Source organism: Diabrotica virgifera, chromosome 4, assembly GCF_917563875.1.
Source record: "Diabrotica virgifera virgifera chromosome 4, PGI_DIABVI_V3a".
NCBI lineage: Eukaryota > Metazoa > Arthropoda > Insecta > Coleoptera > Chrysomelidae > Diabrotica > Diabrotica virgifera.
In genome coordinates, this window is record NC_065446.1 from 105365712 (window position 1) to 105388421 (window position 22710).

Genomic DNA, 22710 nt, shown 5'->3' on the forward strand with positions numbered 1-22710 from the left:
TCTTTAAAAAATTACCAAATCTTAATCAATTAATTTAATTAATATGAAAATATATACACAAATTAATTCTTTGACAAGGTTGTCAAAACCAAACTTTCAATATAATTAGATACCATGACGACGATCTTGGTTTCCATGACGATGATTCAAAACGACAGTTATTGTTTACCGATTTGACTTTCGAATATTATGTCAAAATAATTTTATTTCATCGAATTGTCGCGTTAATTTCATTAAAACAGGAACACAATGAGATATATTTGAAATAAATTAGTAAATAATATCTAAATATTAGTTTATTGCATGTATTATAATTACTTTAAGGCCATATTAACATATCTAAATTAACAAGCGTGCGGAAAAGTAAAAACCGCGTGCGGAAAAGTAACACGCGTGCGGAAAAGTAACACGCGTGCGGAAAAGTGAAACTTTCTAAACTAAAATGCGTGCTCGAAAGTAGACATTTTTGCACGCTCGTAGAAAAAAGTTATAGCGGACGGACTATATTTCATCATTATATACAGCGTGCTTATTTCATAGCGATATCGAAATAAAAATGGTCGTAACTCGTCAGTGGCGTAACCAGGGGGGTTTTCGGGGTTATAACCTCCCATCGAGATGTACTTTGAGCTCTATACCCTCTTATCTGGGGGTATTCCATACCCCACAGAGCCTCCAGTAGTTGTAACCCCCCGCCTTAGGATCATCCTGGTTACTCCGTTGTAACTCGTTAAATACCCTGTTAAGTAGTGTGAAACTTCGTCCTGTAAGAACAGGAGTTATGAGAGGAATTTAAATATTACAAAATATACAGGGTGTCTCATTTAAAAAAATTGTTTGCTTTACCACGTACTTATTAACTACCCTATATAATTCGACATAATATTATCCAAGGCTGGAAAATATCATTGCTTACATTTTTTCTAAATAATTTTTTTTTGTATATTCTGTATCATAATGGAATTATCGATCAATGTCGTACTGAAAACTCACCCTGTATATGTCAAATGCGAGATTTATTGAGTTATGTGTATATTGTTTGTTTCAGATAAAGCCAGTCGCATATTCAATCATAAGGAGAGCGGTTTTCAAGTGCCTGATGGACAAGAGATCAGGTATAATAAATATAAAGGGGCTATGCAGTATCTGCATCGTGCCCTTGGATATTCAAGCGCTAGTCTTAATACCGCAGGGTGAGAGACGGTTATCCGAACAAGTAGTGCAGTCTTAGACAGATTATTGGCAAATAGAACCAAAATAATCAAAAGCTTTGTAGACAGCATCCAATTGAATAAGATTACTTAGAAATAAGATAAATAATTTATTAAATGAGAGAGGTATTGGAATATTGCAATCTTGGCAATAGTTTTGTGTATATAGGTCCCTGAGACCCATTCCTTCCAAAAGCCAAGTCTGCACTTTCCACCTTCGCGCAAAGGAAGCCAAACGAAAACTCCAAATTGCGTGGGGTGGTAATTTATTAGAACACACAGATCAACCTATATATCTTGGAGTAACTTTGGACCAGTCCCCAACCCAGGCGCGGATACAGGGGGGTCAAAGGGTCCATGGACCCCCTATTGTATTTAGTCTATACTTCTTAAGTATTTTTTTATTATTTATTATTTTTTTCTGTTAACTCTAAACTTTAAGCCATCAGTACAATACTAAATTACACGACAACCGCTTCCAAAGAATTGAAAGAAGCCATAAAATCTAATAAAACACCCTTCTCTGAAAAATAATATGCCAGCGTATTTGATTTGGTACCGGTGGAACCATAAACAACGGAAATATTTTTCTCAATTCAAAGACTAACAAAAATGATATTTTAAAATGCAAATACACTGCGGTGCAGAAAAATCGATCCACTAAAAATTTGGTCATTTTTGATGTTTTGAATTTCCTAAACCTGTTGTCCAATTTAAGTGATTTTTTACCACATTATAGCCTTACCCATTGACAATATCGATGTAATAATATTGTTGCTAGACAGTTAATCTGTCATTGTATACCGGGTGTACGAATCAAACTGTGTTTTTTCTCAAAGTTCGCATCACCCTGTGGACTATTCTAGCATTTATAAAATACTGAAATTAAAACCAAACTATAGCCTCAGCTTTTCTTAACATTTTGTCTTTCGATTCATTCGCTTATGTTGAATAATAAAAAAGTTAGGTACTTTAACAACTGGCCATGTTCGTCATCAGTACAGGGTGTTTCTAAATAAGTGCGACAAACTTTAAGGGATAATTTTACATGAGAAAATAATGACAATTTGCTTTACAATCATATGTCCGCACACGCTTCGTTTCCGAGATACGGGATGTTCAATTTTTTTTTACAAACTGACGATTTATTTATTGCTTTAAAACCAGATCAGATATGCAGATCAAATTCGGTGGGTTTTAAAACGTAGTAATTGCACATTTTTTGACATACAATTAAGAATTTTATATTCACCATTGGCGTGCGTACGGGTAATATTATCGGTCGTAATACCCGCTTGCGCACCACTGGTGAATATTAAATTTTTAATTGTATGTCAAAAAATGTGCAATAACTACGTCTTAAAACCCACCGAATTTGAGTTGCACATCTCAACTGGTTTTAAAGCAATAAGTAAATCATCAGTTTTTAAAAAAAAATTGAACATCCCGTATCTCGGAAACGAAGCGTTTGCGGACATATGATTATAAAGCAAATTGTCATTATTTTCTCATGTACAATAGCCCCTTAAAGTTTTGCGCAAATATTTTAGAAACACCCTGTACTGATGACGAACATGGCCAGTTGTTAAAGTACCTAACTTTTTTATTATCCAACATAAGCGAATGAATCGAATAACAAAATGTTAAGAAAACCTGAGGCTATAGTTGGGTTTTAATTTCAGTATTTTATAAATGCCAGAATAGACCACAGGGTGATGCGAACTTTGAGAAAAAAACACAGTTTGATTTGTACACCCGGTATGCAATGATAGTTTGACTGTTTAGCAACAATATTATTACAGAGATATTGTCAATGAATAAGGCTATAACGTGGTAAAAAATCACTTAAATCGGACAACAGGTTTAGGAAATTTGAAACATCAAAATTGACCAAATTTTTAGTGGATCGATTTTTTGCACCGCAGTGTACATTACACTGGATATAAACCTTTTCTCATGAAAAGTCACGTTTCAAATTTGCGATACAATAAAGATATAAAAATTTGTATTTTACTAGATAATCCATGCGTACCTACCCATTGATGGTAGAAAGGTTAATCTTTATGGTAAAGAACGACCAGTGAGATTAATAGTCGTGAATTATCTATCAATACTTTTGATACCGTAGGTATTTGGGATTTTAATATAGTGTATTTTATCCTTAGAGTAGGTAAGTGTGAGTCGTATGGCTAAATCTGGAAAATATAATTATTTGAGGTAAGTCTGACCCCCCCCTATTATGAATTTCTAGATCCGCGCCTGCTCCCAACTACAGATAACATTGCATAAAAACGAGAGGGAAAGTAAAAACTAGGAACAGCATACATAGAAAGCGAACGGGAAGTAAATGGGGTGTATGTCCTGGTGTCTTAAAAAAACGGCACAGGTATTGTGTTTTTCAAATGCTGAATTATGCGTCTCCCGTTTGGAGCAGATCTGCCCACGCCAAACAAGTTGATACTGCGCTAAATGAGACATGCATGAGTAACGTGGTGAATGAAACCGACACCACTCTCAAATCTATATAAAGCAGCGGGTTTTGCAGAGCCCTCAACATGCAAAGGTGTTGCAGGGTACATAGAGAAAATGGACATCTTGGATATTAAAGCACCCTATGTAACGCACAGCTGAATGTGGCTGAATTTTTATGTTTGTGCGTCACAGTGTTGCCATGCTGTTTTCTATATATTTCTTTCATAATTTCAATCAATGTTAAATGTACCTACAAGAATAATAGAATAATATCGTTTACTTCTCCGTCATTATACTAGGTATAATGACAAATGAGGTGTCAAATTAAAGCTTATAATCCAAGGATAGTACTAAAGGTGAGAAATTAGACCTAGGTTGTCTGACACCTAATTTGTCATTCTACCTGGTATAATGACGGAGGAGTTGAGTTTGCAAACAGACAGACAAGACGGACGGACGGACAGACGGACGTGGACAATTCAATGTTTTCACATTTTTTCAAAATTGGTGAAAACAACAACATAATAAACTTTACTTAATTGGTGTTTCAAAACTACTTACTTTTAACACATTACACAATATTACAAGGTTTCTAGCAAGTTAAACGTCACAATGATTTAAAATAATCAAGTAAAAACCTATATATACATAACATATTAGAACATACCTAAAATACACAAAAATGATACATTTCACACACAAATATAATATCACAAAAAATTGTAACGTGATAGTATGGAAAAATAGAGGATACGGCAACGGTGTTACATGTGACGGTCGGATCCAATGCCAATATCTACACAGACATATAAGGGTGCGCTAATATCCAAGATGTCCGAGAAAATTAAACAGATCGCGGACGAGCGGCATGTCCTATAGAAAGCTCGAACACCGCGATAGCGACTAAAATCCAGAAAAATCTTCCTTGGAACAGTGCTTGATGAACCGCCTGAGTTATTTTCTTCTTCCACAGGATGAATGGACCGGCCAATCTCTGGACTTTAAAACGTGGATAACTATGAATAGGTGCAGAACGGGGGTCCCTCCAGTAAAATCAAACATGGCAAAATGGGAGAAAATAGACAAGATGATGTGAACTGTGACTGTGGTAAAAAGGTAAAATACAGAATCGTCGAAATAAGAATACTTAGAAGTGGAATAACAAGAAAGGATAAAATTAATAATGAGCATATCAGGAAAAGTTTAGGCGTGGCACTAATTGGTGCCACAATGAGAGAGCAAAGATTAAGATGGTTCAGTCAGTTCGAAATTTTATTCACCCAATACGAAGAATGGATTAGGTGCAGGTTACTGGAAGGAGTAAGAATGGGACACCAAAGAGGGGGCTGGTAGGAAACGCTTAGATATGACCTGTCTGTAAAATGGATTAATATCGGTATGACTCAAGATAAAAACTTACGAAGAAATGTAATTAAGGAAGCCATAGGGATAATAGGGAAGGCAATGATGGTTTCAAGTTTCAAGATCTTATAACAAAGCTTTTCAACCACATTTAATGAAAAAGTTTTCAAAACTATTGAATCTTAAAGTGATCATAGCTCTGTTCGGAATGAAATATGATCGAATTACCTAAATATAAACTGAAGTATTCTTTTTAAATTTATGAAAGTTTTCGATGATGTAAAAAATCTTATTCGATTGGATCTACAGCATGCTTTCACACAATAGATTTAGAACTGTAAGTACTTCTCCACCTCTGCAAGCTTACTACAATTCTTACTGACTTTTGTATATATGTTTATCCCCTTTATTCTTTTTGGTGGGTTATTTTTCACCCTTTAATAACTAAACGTACTTATATTCAGAAGTAACCTAAAATATACAGGGTGTTTCATTAATAATTGTCCATATAGTAACTGGAGAAACCTTAGCACAAAATACGAAGATTTAACCTAAAACACTTATATAAAATGTGGTTCCTTACTAAGTTACAGGGTGTTTTTTCTAAAAATTTAAAAACTATTTTTGCTCAGCATTTTAAAATTATTCGACGTATCCTTTTCATACCTGGCAGAAAGTGCAACTACTATACACACTACCAAATTATGATACACAAACGTTTCTAGCTACTACCAGAGGCGTACGACAGGGCATAGTGAATGGTTGACCCTTCTCAAATTCTACGCCACTGAAGGAATTACTATTTTAGTGTTATTTTTAGATTCTCCTCTAGAATACTTTCTACGTAAATAATATACTCTTCATTGGTAACGATAAAGTCATTAGTTTTCGAGATATTTGAAGCTAAATATGAAACGGTACGGTTATTTTGATTAATGTAGTGTGTCGCTTCATTTTTAATTTCAAATATCTCGAAAACTAATCATTTTATCGTTACGAATAAGGAATATATTATTTACGTAACAGGTATTGGAAAATCAACAAATTACACTAAAATAGCAATTTCGTCAGTGGTGTAGAATTTGGGAAGGGGCAACCAGCCACTATCCCCTGTCGTACGCCTCTGGTAGTAGCTAGAAACGTTTATTTATCTTAATTTAGTAGGGTGAATAGTACCTACAATTTCTGTTAAGTATAATAAGGTTACGCCAAATAGTTTTAAAGTACTGACTACAAATATTTTTAAATTTTAATCATATGAATCATATCACAAATTAATCAAAATAACTGTGCCGTTTCATATTTAACTTCAAATATCTCGAAAACTAATGACTTTATCGTTACCAATGAAAAGTATATTATTTACATAGAAAGTATTGGAGAATCTAAAAATGGCACTAAAATAGTAGTTGCTCCAGTGGCGTAGAATTTGAGAAGAGTCAACCATTCACTATCCCCTGTCGTACGCCTCTGGTAGTAGCTAGAAACGTTTGTGTACCATAATTTGGTAGTGTGTATAGTAGTCGCACTTTCTGCCAAGTATGAAAAGGATGTGTCAAATAGTTTTAAAATTCTGAGCAAAAATAATTTTTAAATTTTTAGATAAAACACCCTGTAACTCAGTAAGGAACCACATTTTATCTAAGTATTTTAGTTTAAATCTTCGTATTTTGTGATAACAAATTGCACTTTAACTCATAAAAGGTACCTATTAAAAATTAGAGTTTTGTAAATGTATTTTGGCCATGTGTTGAGAGGGGGCCATGTGTTCAGATTCCAAATCACTGTAAAATCGCTTAATATATATATATATATTGAGAAAAAAAGAAGAAGACAAAGACGGTGCGACCTTAAATGTCTTATTTTTACTCCTCCCGGGGGGTAAGCGGGTCCACCGAAACCAGTAAATTTTTCCGACACTACTTCAGCCCTAACCCAACATCATATTCAGACAGGTCAGACAGAAGTTTTTCAGTCATTTATGAAATACCGCTTTAAAACATGCATTTTTTTCACGAATAAATTAAAATCTTTAATCTTTCATAACTCAAAAAGTATTGACTTATTTCAATAACTTTATATAGTAACAAATTTTGCTTATAATTTGTCCTTCGATCGATTTGTGGAGTTATTTTTGATAAAATAATTTTCACCCCCGAGAAGGGGAAAAAAATCCACCCTCAGGGTAAAGGCGCAAGGTGGCACCATGTCACCTTTGTTTCTTGGGGTTTCCTTTAACCACTCACCAATGTTCGTGAAAATCGATGAAGGTTCACCGAAATTGAAGGTAATAGTTTATTTTTACCTTCAGTGACTGCACTATATGAAAGGAATTGCAATTTAATGATGTAAATGCGCGTATTTTGGAAGCTCATAAATTATTAAATGATATCATATTATGTAGTCGCCAAATAATTAATTGAATGCATTTTAAGTACAACTCTCTCTTAAGCCGGGAAGAAGGGGTGGTTTTCTTGCGAAGGAGTTGCAGCTCAATAATCGAAATGCGCGTGATTTAAGAGTTTATTCTTAGAATATAAAACCTATACAAATTATATCCGCGATTCGATATATTTTAATTTTTCTCAGTATGTTTCTCTTAAGTTAAATCAATTAAAGGGTTGTTTGGGGGTGAAGGGGATGAGCTCAAAAATCGAAACTATATCATTTCAAGAGCTAATAATTAGCTCGTAATTCTGCCGAAAAAATCGATTCAATATCCCTTTTTTTAAGTAGTGGGGGGGGGGGCTGACTCAGCTGACTAAAATATTAAATTCCTGCTCAGTGTAACGAGCTCAAAAATTTCAATTTGCGGAATATGAAAGCTCATAAATAGCTCATAAATCAGGGCTATTTGTATTTTAATTTTTGCAAGTGGGGGGGGGGGGCAGCTCAACACGGGTATAGTTTTCGCAGTTTTTTCTATTTCCCTTTTTATATATTGATGTTAAATAATACGCTTGATTCCATTCTGCCAGTAAGTCTTCTCCATTCAGTGCTCTCTCAAACATTTTGTGTATCAGGCTTTGAGGCCTTCTGCTTTTTTGTTCTTTACGATTTTGATGGTAAGTCTTTTTGGTTAGAAATTTTTTATAGTATTGTTGCCACTCATTTTCTTTGATTTGATCGATCTTGATTTTCCTCTGTTTTATTTCTTTGGAGAGACTTTAAGATACGCCATCACTCTGAGTTTCCCGTTCCTCCTATGTGCTGTTCTATCTCTGTACATGTTTTTCCCATAATACTCAAATAAAGTGTTTAAATTTCGCAGCGTTTAATTAAGATTTTTCTATTGCTCGAGAGATCAGCAACATTTAGTTCGATCTCGATGTTATAAAAGATCATTATCTTATTTATAAAATGTAATTAATATTCCATCCTAATTTAACTAACGATGTACCAATTAATTAAACTGTATATTATATTATAGAGTAGAAAAATTCTTCACTTTCTTTTACTACCATGTAAACAATTGCCTATAAATTTTTTTAAAAAAATAATTTCACTACTTTGCGAGAAACTCTCGTAAATGCTAACTAACTAATTTCGTTCCCACATTAAGAAGATTATAAGTTACGCCAAGGAAAAATAAATTAACACATTGTTAATAATGATGTTGGGATGAAAATACTTCCTTAAAAAAGAATCTATTGAAAACATAATTGAAAAGTTTACGTTGAACCAGGAGATCGAGTATAAGAAATAGTTTCTGAAATGAAATAGAGTTCACGTTTTGAGAGAGACATTAAATATTAAAATGTAACAATCAATATTTATTATGGAAAATATGTTTTTTCATACTGCTGATGTTAAAATATACCCAGTGAATCTAACTACACAGAAGGTAGTTTCGTTCATTTTTGTTAAGCTCAGGACGTTACATTGCTTCATAAGTTTCTATCTTGGATCATGCCAATAGCAATCCCCTTTTCCGACATGTCTTGCCTAAGCGTCTTCTACAGGTGTTCTTTGGTCTTCCTTTCCTACTCCTCCCAGGAACCTGCAGATCAGCAATTCTTTATGTTGGGTGATTAACGTCTAGACCAGTGATACTCAACCTGCAGCCCGCGGGCAGCGTTTTTTATGCGGCCCGAAGGCTAACTAAAGGGCCCTGTGATCAAATTATATATCAAATTTCACGTGTTTTTCAAATTATTTGATGGTGTGCCGATGTGTTTGAGGCGTGTTCGGGCGTGAGGCAGACAATTTAATGACTTTAATTTTAAATTATATACATTTTTAAGAACTCTGATTAAAAAGCAAGGTATTATTAACTTTTAATAATAACTTATTAAAGTAAATGAACAAATACTTATTTTAAAAATAATCCATACTTATTTACTACATTGCAACGACCCCCCATTTAGTACTCACAAGAAAAATTCAGTTCCGGATTAACAAAAAAAATAATTTAAAACAATTGTGACCTAGAAACAACACCCTGTATATTAAAATTTTCAAAATTCGTCTGCACATTTGAAAAGAGTACAAAAAACTAAGTTTAATTGATCGCTTCAATTTTTTTTGCGCAGATAATTTAATGACATTAATTTTGAAATTATATTATATTTTTGTTTTGAAAGTTCGAGTTCTTAAAAATTTCGACATAATTTCAAAATTAAAGTCATTGAAATAAAATAAAAATTTTATTTTTAATTCAGTTGCAATGCGAAGGCAAAACAATCTTACTTTTCAATTAGAATACGGAGCGCATTCCAGTCCCTTGAATCGCGATTTTCGGCTCTTATTGGAGCCTCATCGGAAAGAACGTAGGCTTGTTCTCCATACCCCAATTGATCCGCACTGAGAGGTTTTCCCACCCATTGCAACTGAAGTGTAAATATTAGGTGACTAGCGTCATCTGGCAATTAAAAGATGAAGTTTTCGATCCTAATAGCATTATTAATAATATTTAGAAAATATTAAAATATTACTAAAAGATTTTTAAATCGAAAACTTATTGGTCCATTTCCTTGGTAACACCTCCAAGGCTTCTAAAATTTGCAAGCCAAATGGATGCTGAAGCGAAGAAGACAAGAAGGAATTCAAAAAACTTACAATTCACGACCCCGTCTGTTCAGCTGGTAAATTCCAACAGAAAATGGACCTAGTTACTCGAAGGAGTAAAGACCAATATAAAAATAAAATAAAAATTTTATTTTTAATTCAGTTGCAATGCGAAGGCAAAACAATCTTACTTTTCAATTAGAATACGGAGCGCAGTCCAGTCCCTTGAATCGCGATTTTCGGCTCTTATTGGAGCCTAATCGGAAAGAACGTAGGCTTGTTCTCCATACCCCAATTGATCCGCACTGAGAGGTTTTCCCACCCATTGCAACTGAAGTGAAAATATTAGGTGACTAGCGTCGGTCGTCTGGCAATTAAAAGATGAAGTTTTCGATCCTAATAGCATTATTAATAATATTTAGAAAATATTAAAATATTACTAAAAGATTTTTAAATCGAAAACTTATTGGTCCACTTCCTTAGTAACACCTCCAAGGCTTCTAAAATCTGCAAGCCAAATGGATGCTGAAGCGAAGAAGACAAGAAGGAATTCAAAAAACTTACAATTCACGACCCCGTCTGTTCAGCTGGTAAATTCCAACAGAAAATGGACCTAGTTACTCGAAGGAGTAAAGACCAATATAAAAATACAATAAAAATTTTATTTTTAATTCAGTTGCAATGCGAAGGCAAAACAATCTTACTTTTCAATTAGAATACGGAGCGCAGTCCAGTCCCTTGAATCGCGATTTTCGGCTCTTATTGGAGCCTAATCGGAAAGAACGTAGGCTTGTTTTCCATACCCCAATTGATCCGCACTGAAAGGTTTTCCCACCCATTGCAACTGAAGTGAAAATATTAGGTGACTAGCGTCATCTGGCAATTAAAGTAAGATTGTTTTGCCTTCGCATTGCAACTGAATTAAAAATAAAATTTTTATTTTATTTTTATATTGGTCTTTACTCCTTCGAGTAACTAGTAACTAGGTCCATTTTCTGTTGGAATTTACCAGCTGAACAGACGGGGTCGTGAATTGTAAGTTTTTTGAATTCCTTCTTGTCTTCTTCGCTTCAGCATCCATTTGGCTTGCAGATTTTAGAAGCCTTGGAGGTGTTACCAAGGAAGTGGACCAATAAGTTTTCGATTTAAAAATCTTTTAGTAATATTTTAATATTTTCTAAATATTATTAATAATGCTATTAGGATCGAAAACTTCATCTTTTAATTGCCAGATGACGCTAGTCACCTAATATTTTCACTTCAGTTGCAATGGGTGGGAAAACCTCTCAGTGCGGATCAATTGGGGTATGGAGAACAGGCCTACGTTCTTTCCGATGAGGCTCCAATAAGAGCCGAAAATCGCGATTCAAGGGACTGGACTGCGCTCCGTATTCTAATTGAAAAGTAAGATTGTTTTGCCTTCGCATTGCAACTGAATTAAAAATAAAATGTTTATTTTATTTTTATATTGGTCTTTACTCATTCGAGTAACTAGGTCCATTTTCTGTTGGAATTTACCAGCTGAACAGACGGGGTCGTGAATTGTAAGTTTTTTGAATTCCTTCTTGTCTTCTTCGCTTCAGCATCCATTTGGCTTGCAAATTTTAGAAGCCTTGGAGGTGTTACCAAGGAAATGGACCAATAAGTTTTCGATTTAAAAATCTTTTAGTAATATTTTAATATTTTCTAAATATTATTAATAATGCTATTAGGATCGAAAACTTCATCTTTTAAAGTCATTGAATTGTCTGCGCAAAAAATGGAAGCTCCATTAAAGCTCTTTTCAAATGTGCAAACGGGTTTTGAAAATTTCAATATACAGGATGTTGTTTCAAGGTCACAATTGATTTATAATTTTGTTTAATCCGGGCTTGGATTTTTCTTGTGGTTAGTAGTTGGGTGGTTTGGGTTCTAAGTGTTACATGTGTACCAAATATCAAAAAAATATACAAGGTTGTTCTAAAGTTATGGGTCCACAAAGAAATGGGCAACATTAATAAAACACCCTGTAACTCAGTTATAAATTTGGTGGAGCCATAAATTTAGTATGTCTGGAACCGCCTCATTTACCTCTATTCACCATTAAAATATTTCCGTTTCCCAATGAATCACCCTGTATACTACATCATCTTGATTGCGGCCCAGGAAAAAAAAAAGGTTGAGTATCGCTGGTCTAGACGTTCAATGTGATCAAACCATTTTAACCTATGCTCTCTCATTTTGGCATCAATTAGTGCCACCACTAGTCTTCCCCTAGTAGGTATACTCATTCTTAATGTTATCCTTTTCATTTCATTCATCCATCTAAGCATTTTTATTTCTGCCACATGCATACGTTATATCTCTTTCTTTTTAACTGCCCAACATTCAGTTGTGTACGTCATAGCTGGTCTTATGGCTATTTTATAGAATTTTTCTTTCACCTTCTCTTTCACCTTCCTATTTCCACATTACACTTTAATACTCTGTTTCCAAGAGCTCCCGACTGTTCCAGTTTTTGTTCTGTCAATTTCACTATTTCATACTAACACTAGATCATTAACATACATTAAGCACCAGGGAATGTTATTCTGTAGTTTCGCTGTTATCTGATTCAAAACTACATAATTTATCACATGCGTCCACATGAAACTTCTCCTACACCTGTTGTTTAGTCCATGTGGTGAGACCGCTCCCGTCTGAAAAAATTTCTGATTCGGTTTCTTTGGATTCCTAAGTAGTCAAAAATGTTCGCTTTAAGGCCATCGGTACATAATTCGCAAATATTTTACGGTTATCTCTACTTTTTCTGTCTGTACACTGCAAATTACGTGTAGTAAAATTCACACTGGTATGGATATGTAAACATTAGTAGAATGTCATTCTACTTGACAATGTCATCATTAACTTTAAAGAGATGACTTTTGAATGTTCTTGGATAACTGTTATTTGTATAATTGCAAATTATTAATTATTATAATTTTTTCACTAACTATGTATTCAGTGATTGTAATAATTTATATGTACAACAAAAACTAATACTCAATCGAGAAAAGAGGAAAAGTGTTAAAGAGATTTTTTAATAATATATTTATACTATGGAACGCTTACAATTTTGAACATCTTTAACAAAAAATACTTGGATCACAGAATATATTCTGATGTATTCTCTGCTTGGATCTTCCATAAATAATAAACAATAAATAAATTTTTATTAAGTTCATGTCTTAATAGTATGGTATAGTTAGACCCAAACCCAGACATTCAAAGTGAAAGTTATCCTCCAACACCAAATTGTTCTATATGGTCCACATAATGTTCAGAAAAAAGTCACACCATTTTGAGCGTCGGGTTTGGGGGGGAGAGGGGGAGAAATCTGCAAATTCGTAGTTTTTTACGTTTTTCGTCAATATTTCTAAAACTAAGCGGTTTAGTATGAAGAACCTTCTACACAAAATTATTCTACATTAAATTTGAAATAAAAAAGGCCCTATGCATAACCCTTCTAAAATGAACGGTTCCAAAGTTACGGAGGTAGTATAGTATAATTGGTCCAAAAAAAGGCCTAACCCAGACATCCAAAGTAAAAGTTTTCCTTCAACACCAAATTGTTCTATATGGTCCACATATTGTTCAGTAAAAAGTTACACCATTTTGAGCGTCCGGTTTGGGGGGGGGGGGGATGGGAGAGAAGTCGGTAAATTAGTAGTTTTTTTAAGTTTTTCGTCAATATTTCTAAAACTATGCTTTAGGGTAAAGACTGTTCTATAGAAAAATGTTCTACATAAAATTTAAAACAAAAAAGGTTCTATAGATAATTGTTACAAAATCAACGGTTCCAGAGTTACGGAGGGTGAAAAGTGGAGGTTTTCGATACTTTTTATATTTACCGATTTCTCCCCCCTCTCTCCCCCAAACCCGACGCTCAAAATGGTGTGACTTTTTTCTGAACATTATGTGGACCATATAGAACAATTTGGTGTTGGAGGATAACTTTCACTTTGGATGTCTGGGTTTTTGGTATAGTTATATTATAAATATTGCCCAAAAAATATAAAAAGTATCGAAAACCTCGACTTTTCACCCTCCGTAACTCTGGAACCGTTGGTTTTATAACAATTATCTATAGACCATTTTTTGCTTTAAATTTTATGTAAAACATTATTGTATATAACATTGTTTACGCTAAAGCATAGTTTTATAAATATTGACGAAAAACCTAAAAAAACTACTATTTTACCAGCTTCTCTCCCATCTCCCTCCCAAACCGGACGCTCAAAATGGTGTAACTTTTTACTGAACAAAATGTGGACCAGATAGAACAGCGGTTCTCATTATTTTTGAGTCATGTACCACCAAATACTTTTTATTATTTGTGATACCACCTAACTGAAATACCTATCTAGCTAGGTGATTTAAATAACTATAATAGTGGTGCTTATTCTGGCTGTTTTGCGTTTTGTGTACCACCTCAAATAGTGAAATGTACCACCATGTACCACAGATTGAGAACCTCTGATATAGAACATTTTGGTGTTGGAGGAAAACTTTTACTTTGGATGTTTGGGTTAGGCCTTTTTTGGACCAGTTATACTATACTACCTCCGTAACTTTGGAACCATTCATTTTAGAAAGATTATGTATAGGGCCTTTTTTATTTCAAATTTAATGTAGAACAATTTTGTATAGAAGGTTGTTTATGCTAAACCGCATAGTTTTAGAAATATTGAAAACTTAAAAACTACGAATTTACCGATTTCTCCCCCCCCTCTCCCCCCCCCCCAAACCAGACGCTCAAAATGGTGTGACTTTTTTCTGGACATTGTGTGGACCATATAGAACAATTTGGTGTTGAAGGATAACTTTCACTTTGGATGTCTGGGTTATGCCATCTTCTGGATCAACTATACTATACTATTAAATCAATTATTTATCAAATACACTATGAATATTATCTAATCAACAACTCAAAATATTTCCGATGCCATGTCAAATATTATTTAAAACTGTCACTGTCTTGTCATCATATTCTATTTGACTCAGTGCGTTGTATGACAAAGATAACGAATGTTCGATTTGGAAAATATCACCACGGACATGGTGTCCATTTTTTTCGAATCCTGAAAAAACTAATAGATATTTTTAAAAAATTTAAACGCAGAATGAAAGACTACATTATTATCGAGGGCAGAAAGTCCCTTAGAATAAATAAAAAGTTTCTTTTGAATGATATATTTGAAATTAAAAATCACACTACATTTTCTCTTAGTTTTTCACCCCTGTAATTTATTAAAATAAACATTATAGAAGTTTTTAGGGACTTTCGGCCCTCGGTAAGAACGTAATCTTTCATTCTGCGTTTAAATTTTTAAAAAATACTTATTAGTTTTCTCAGGATTCGAAAAAAATGAATCCCCATTTGAATAGCATTGCAGCCGAAAATACGTACCCATCCCCTTAAACAAATCTGAAGGGTGCCGAACGAAATTTTTGGGCAGAAGGTTGCTTAAACAATTTTTTTAAACGAGTACAAAAGATGACCTTTTTTTGCTCAGAAAAACATTTTTTTAGGTTTTTTGGTCATTCTTAAGAAAAGCATCTTGTAATTTTTCTCAGAAGTTGATAGTTTTTGAGTTATAGGCGATTTAAAATCTGAAAAATGCGAAAGTGCGCATTTTAGAGGCTTAAAAAATTTAAATTAGTATTTTTGAGGTTGCCAGTACTTGAATTGTAGCTTAAACATTCATTTTAAAGATTCTGGAGACTGACCCTCTCTAACTTCAATTTTGGCCGTTGTTATTTAATTGTTAATTATGAGTGTCCATCCGATTTTTTTGCCGGTGCGGCGCACTCTATTTGAACGATCTCCTATTTTGCTTCAGGTTTTCTGGGTCATTGTAAATAAAAATGAAAAATCTTATCATTTTTCTCAGAACTTACAGATTTCGAGTTATAAGCGATTTAAAATATGAAAAATGGAACAATACGGATTTTCGAGGCTTGAAAACTCGTATGTAAATTATTATTTTTAAGGTTACCAAGTGCCTAAATTGAAGATTAAACATTCAATTTTAAGATTTTGATGAGTAATAGGGGCTTATTTCAATATAAACCGTTGTTTTTTAATTGTTAATGCGCGTCCACTTCGACTGTAAGGCCCTTTCACTATAGGGTGTTTCTCTGTCGCGCTATATGATAGGGGTATTTAATTGGCACATTAGTCATAATTAATTTAATAAATCAATAAATTATTTAAAAAAACTATGTTAACAATAATATACAAAATTAATGTGAAGTACTCAATATTCAGAGTATCAATTATTCTCTCCCATATTTTTATGATACCTATGACTAAGTAGTTTTATGGCCTTGTAGTTTGTATATTGTTGTATATCTTCCTTGTTTTTGAAAACAGTTACTAATATAATGCTTCTCCATTCGTATAGCATTTATCCCACTTTCATAATTGTATTAAATAAACCTTGTTAGCCAACGTGTTCCTCTCTCTTCTAATGCTTTCCACACTTCTCCAGAAATATTATCTGGCCCAATTGCTTTCCTTTTATTTTTTTTGACGTTCTTTAACACTTCCTCGTTTGTTATTTTGGTTACCATTGCTGTTACTGTTTCAATTAACTCAAATGGTTTTCTGTCAAATTCTTCATTTAATATACTGTCAAAGTACTTGTTTCATCTCTTATTGTGAATCCTTTTCGTGAATTATTATTTTATTATTTTCATAAATATAGGATACATCTAATCTGATTCAAATCTATTTTATAATCGTTCTTTCTCCTTTTTCTCGTACCAAGTTGATCGTATAGATTTGTATATGCTTTTACTTTACATTTTGCTACTGATACTTTCGCTTCTTTTTTATCGACCTTATCTACACTTTTGAAGATCTGTGTCCGACCTATCACTTACCGTTTATTGAGAATGACTATCACTTACGGTTTGAATCACCAAATAAAAAATTGTAAATAAACTTATCAGTATACAATTATTAAATCTACAAAAATCACTTTTGAAAATGTGAATTTTTCTGTAATTTACTTCAGCATTCTTGACGTGAACCTATATTCAAACTCACTTTCAGATTATCGTCTATATCATATACAGGGTGTTTGATAACCTTAGATTTCTGAGCTGAAAATAGGTAGATTTAAGCTAATTTACCTTAATATGAAAGTTGATATTAACCGAAATACAGGGTGTCAAAGTTAAACTTTTATTTTATTTATTTTTGAATACAGTCGAACCCGCTTATTGGAACAGCCTTTGTGCCAGGCAAAAATATTCTTAAAACCGGGATATTCTAATAACCGATCATTGGTGGCTGTCTGAAATAAGTGTAACGAATATACGTAATAATAGTATTTACATACTAATGCCAATATGTAGTTTTACATACTATGCCAATATCTATACCTATAATATACATAATCAGTATATGTACATGGTTTTAGGTCTTTTAATGTCAATAATACAGTGTAGTGTAACTACTACTTATCTATGTGTTAAATAACAAATTACATTATATGTATGTGAATGAATACAGTACCTAATTAATCCGAAATGTATGCAATATGTAGATATGTAAATATTTTCTTATTAAAGTGTATATATAACAAAATAACTTATTTTGTCTTCAGAAATTATCGGCAATTATAGCTTTTTGTTGTTAATCCGTGTGGTCATCCTTAATCCATTGGTTGAATCGAAGTTGTATTGACGGCAAGAAATGGATTGTTACATTAGGGTCGATTCCCACTATACCTCCCGTTTACTTTCCATAACCATTCCATACACCTCCCATTAAAATTCTATTCTCACTATACGTTCCGTTTACTTCCCATACACCTTCCATTAATTTAACCACCATTCTCACTAGACGTCGCGTTTACTTTCCCCACACACATTTTGTACCGGTTTGGTAACATTTTACCCTAAATTTTTGATTCGAATGCACGTGTTTTTTCCGGCTTGATGAAATATGTGGTCTGAAGAAAATTTAATAATAGAAATGTAAAATATACATGCGGACCAATGTAAAAAAATGTTATTTCACATTTATTTTCTTACCGGCGCGCCGCGGCGTGAGAAATACAAAATAAGATTTAAGGCTTACTATTTTATTTGGGCATAAGCCACAATTCGAGTTTGAAATCAAGTTTACTTGACGTTTCGACTTTCACTTCGAAAATCGTTATCAATATAAAAAACATTCATAAATTAAAAATTTAACTGTGTTTCTGGTGAAGCAACGCAGTTGGAACGAGCAGATAATATATTATAATTGTGTCACCGGAAAGCGAAAAAGGTAACGCACAACTTGGAAGAACCTATAGTTTTCTATCTTCGTTTCTGGTGAAGCAACGCAGTTGTAACAAGCAGATATATTATAATTGAGTCACCAGAAAGTGAAAAAGGTAACGCACAACTTGGAGGAGCCTATAGTTTTCTAACTTTGCTTGTGGTGAAGCAACGGAGTTGAAACAAGCAGATATATTATAATTGGGTCACCAGAAAGCGAAAAAGCTAACGCACAACTTGAAGGAGCCTATAGTTTTCTAACTTCGCTTGTGGTGAAGCAACGGAGTTGGAACAAGCAGATATATTATAATTGGGTCAACAGAAAGCGAAAAAGGTAACGCACAACTTGGAGGAGCCTATAGTTTTCTAACTTCGTTTGTGGTGAAGCAACTGAGTTGGAACAAGCAGATATATTATAATTGGGTCACCAAAAAGCGAAAAAGGTAACGCACAACTTGGAGGAGCCTATAGTTTTCTAACTTCGCTTTTGGTGAAGCAATGGAGTTTGAACAAGCAGATATATTATAATTGTGTCACCGGAAAGAGAAAAACGTAACGCACAACTTGGAAGAGCCTATAGTTTTCTAACTTCACGTGTGGTGAAGCAACGGAGTTGGAACAAGCAAATATATTATAATTGGGTCACCGGAAAGCGAAAAAGGTAACGCACAACTTGGAAAAAGCTATAGTTTTCTAACTTCGTTTCTGGTGAAGCAACGCAGTTTAAACAAGCAGATATATTGTAATTGTGTCACCGGAAAGCAAGAAAGGTAACGCACAACTTGGAAGAGCCTATAGTTTTCTAACTTCGCTTCTGGTGAAGCAACGGAGTTGCAACAAGCAGATATATTATAATTATGTCACCGGGAAGCAAAAAAGGTAACGCACAACTTGGAAGAACCTATAGTTTTCTAACTTCGTTTCTGGTGAAGCAATGGAGTTGGAACAAGCAGATATATTATAATCATTATGTCACCAGAAAGCGAAAAAGGTAACGCACAACTTGAAAGAACCTATAGTTCTCTAACTTTGTTTCTAGTGAAGCGACGCAGTTGGAACAAGCAGACATATTATAATTGTGTCACCGGAAAGCGAACAAGGTAGTCCCTGAAATGTTCAGGACTATATATCCCAGGATGTATAAACGAATGGACACTAAATAGAAGAAAAAATAATGGAACAACCACATAGCAGAATAGAGAGACACGTGTGGTCAAAATAGCAAGAAATAAATCACCAATCGATAGAAGTATCGGCCCAACAAGCCAAAAATGGAGTGACAATATTCGGTAGAGGTTATCAATCCGCCGATGAACCAGTGGAATTGCTTAAGAAGATATTGGATGAAGAAAATATTTTAATTCCTTGGCAACAGCCGCCCAAAATATTGCCGTCTTTAAATGTATTATCACTGTACTTTTTATTTTCAAAATTAAAAAGTCATGTCAGACAAGTTTTATAAATTTTTTATTGTCCAAATTTTTCTCACCATGTATTCCCCCAATCCATACTCTACCCGACAAGTCACACCTTGTCGTAGAAAAAAATACGTGACTGAACCGCGAGGTAATAGCAATATTCACATTATCCATAGGGTATCCGAGACGTCGCCGAAAAATACGTGGCCGATATTGAACGCAAAGATTCGGGAATGGTAGGTAAACGTAACGGAAAGTGGGCATATACTATATGATTTGTATTTAATAATATTTTATGGAAACGAAATGCCATGCGTATTGAAAGTAAACGGGAAGTATAGTGAGAATCGACCCTTACTCAACCTCACGTTGCGTCGGGTTAAAGTAAGATATTTTCTTTACGAATTTAACAAAGCCATAATTCACATCTTGCAAACAAGTAGGTACTTTCTGGGCGAATTCTAAATAAACTGCTTCTAAAAAATTTATAACAGGTAACTAAGTGGGTGAGAATATGTACAGAACTTTGTAGACAAATAAAAATTACTTTATGACCCATGTATTAGTGGGCTAAATATCGAATTGGTACTCGTAACAAAGTAATACATGTTTATTACCCTAATAATATTATACTCCAGCACTACAGGCCCTTAACGACAAACCATAATACCAAACATAATTTAAATTGTAAAAAAAATTATTCGTTTACCTGAAAAATATTCTAATAAGCGGTATTATTTAATTAAAACATATTCCAATAAACAGATAAATTTATTAAGGAGTAAATGGAAACGTTTCGGGACCTCGAATTTATATTCCATAAACCGGCTTATTCCTATAACAAGGATTCTAATAAGCGGGTTCGACTGTATTTCCTGACAGGCATGGAATAACAACACGAAATTTGGTAAGTGGTTTTTTTTAGGACGAGAAACCTAAATTCTCCACCAAAAATTATATATTACCCAGAGGGCGCCACCATACGTCGTTCAGCGCTCATTTAATACGTTCAATTTTTTTGATGCCCCCTCTACATAATTTTGAGATCAAAATCTTCTTCTTCTTAAAGTGCCTATCCGTTCCGGATGTTGGCGATCATCATGGCTATCTTGACTTTGTTTACCGCAGCGCGGAACAGTTCAGTGGTAGTGATGTTATACCACTTTCGTAAATTTTGAAGCCAGGAAATGCGTCTTCTTCCCGGTCCTCTTTTACCATTTACCTTCCCTTGGAGAATCAGTTGGAGAAGGCCGTAACGTTCTTGATTTGTCCTAGATATTCTAATTTTTTGTTTTGATGGTTATGAGAATTTCACACTCTTTCCCCGTTCTACACAGGACTTCCACATTAGTAATTCGGTCAACCCAGGATATACGTAAGATGCGCCTATAACACCACATTTCGAAAGCTTCGGGCCGATTCATAGATGCAACAGTTAGTGTCCACGCTTCCATTCCGTAGAGCAGAACTGTGAATATGTAGCTTTTCGACAGACGGTATTTTGTTTTTAATTATATGTCTCGACTGTTGAAAATGGGTCTCATTCTAACGTATGCTGCTTTCGCTTTTATTATTCGCTGTCAAAATAGAGATCAAAATAGAGATCAAATTTACTTTTTTAAGTAAAAATAATAGGAGAATAAGTTTTGATCTCAAAATTATGTAGAGTGGAGGATAAAAAACTTAAACCTATTAAATGAGCGCCGAAAGACGTATGTGGCGCCCTCTGGGAAATATATAATTTTTGGTAGGAAATTTAGGTTCCTCGTCCCAAAAAAACCTGACCAAATTTCGTGTTGTTATCCCATACCTGTCAGGAAATATTCAAATATAATTAAAATAAAAGTTTAACTTTGACAGCCTATATTTCGGTTATCAACTTTCGTACTAAGTTAAGTTAGCTTAAATCGACCTATTTTATTTAACCTGAGGAATCTCAGGTTAAGCTATGGCCCATTCTTTACCAAACACTCTGTATAGTCAGGGCCGCACTGGCTCATGAAAAAGGCGCCAACCCAAATTCTAAAAAAGGCTCCAACCTAATCTCTAGACAGACCCCCTCGTAAGTTTTTGCATCAAACTTTTTATGCAAAGTAAATCAATATTAATTGTGAATTTTTTTAAGTTTAATTTTAATTTAAAACTATTAAGTAAATTGCTACTACTTTTATTAAGAATATGTAGTAAATTATATTAAGATGAGACAAAAATATAGCTTCAGTTTCCCAGTATCCCTTTTATTCCGTTACACTCTTTGGTAGGTACTCTCTGGAGATTCTAAACAAATTTTTGAAAAGTCTGAGTAATTTTTCAACTACTTTAACAGAAGGACCTATTGGACCCAAAAACATTTAACAAAAATGTGGTTATTGGAATAACGATCAAAAGGAAGAAACAGGAAGATAGAGATACCGATCTAAAGAGATTTTTAAATGAGGAGATATTTGTGCATGTTTTTGGCTTGATTGGTCCGAGACAGAGGTGTAACCAGGATGATCCTAAGGGGGGCGGTTACATCTACTTGAAGGTCTCTGAGGGGTATGGAATATCACATAGTCAATTCCCCAGAAGGGAAAGCCGAAGCATTCAAAAATTCGCTTCAAAACAACTTTCAAACCCCAGACAACCCGAACTTTGATCACTTGTTTAAACTCAACACAGAATACATAGTAAATGTTACTCTCAATCACCACGTTCCAGTCTATGATCCTATCATGGACCCCCTCACAAACAGGGAAACGGAGAGCTTTTGCCAAATAGGTAAAAACAGCGCTCCCGGACCTGATGGCATCAACCGAAGATGCCTCAAAAAACTTCCAGAGAGTATCATCCCTCTTCTAACTAAAATATTCAATGCATGTCTCAAAAACAGCCACTTTCCTACTCCTTGGAAAGTGGCCAATACCATCATGCTTTTGAAAAAAGGCAAACCCCCAACCAACGTG

The 22710-nt window shown here is 34.1% G+C and overlaps 1 protein-coding gene across 2 annotated transcripts in view; it reads left to right on the plus strand.

The window, feature by feature from the left end:
- Positions 1 to 22710, plus strand: part of LOC114328120 (uncharacterized) — a 259872-nt gene that overhangs the window by 194826 nt on the left and 42336 nt on the right. The window contains exon 6 of one of the 2 annotated variants that reach the window (XM_028276894.2): positions 1049 to 1193. In XM_028276894.2, coding sequence (XP_028132695.1) covers positions 1049 to 1193 — 145 coding nt within the window. The remainder of the gene's footprint in view (positions 1 to 1048; positions 1194 to 22710) is intronic. The other variant, XM_028276895.2, reaches the window with a different exon arrangement.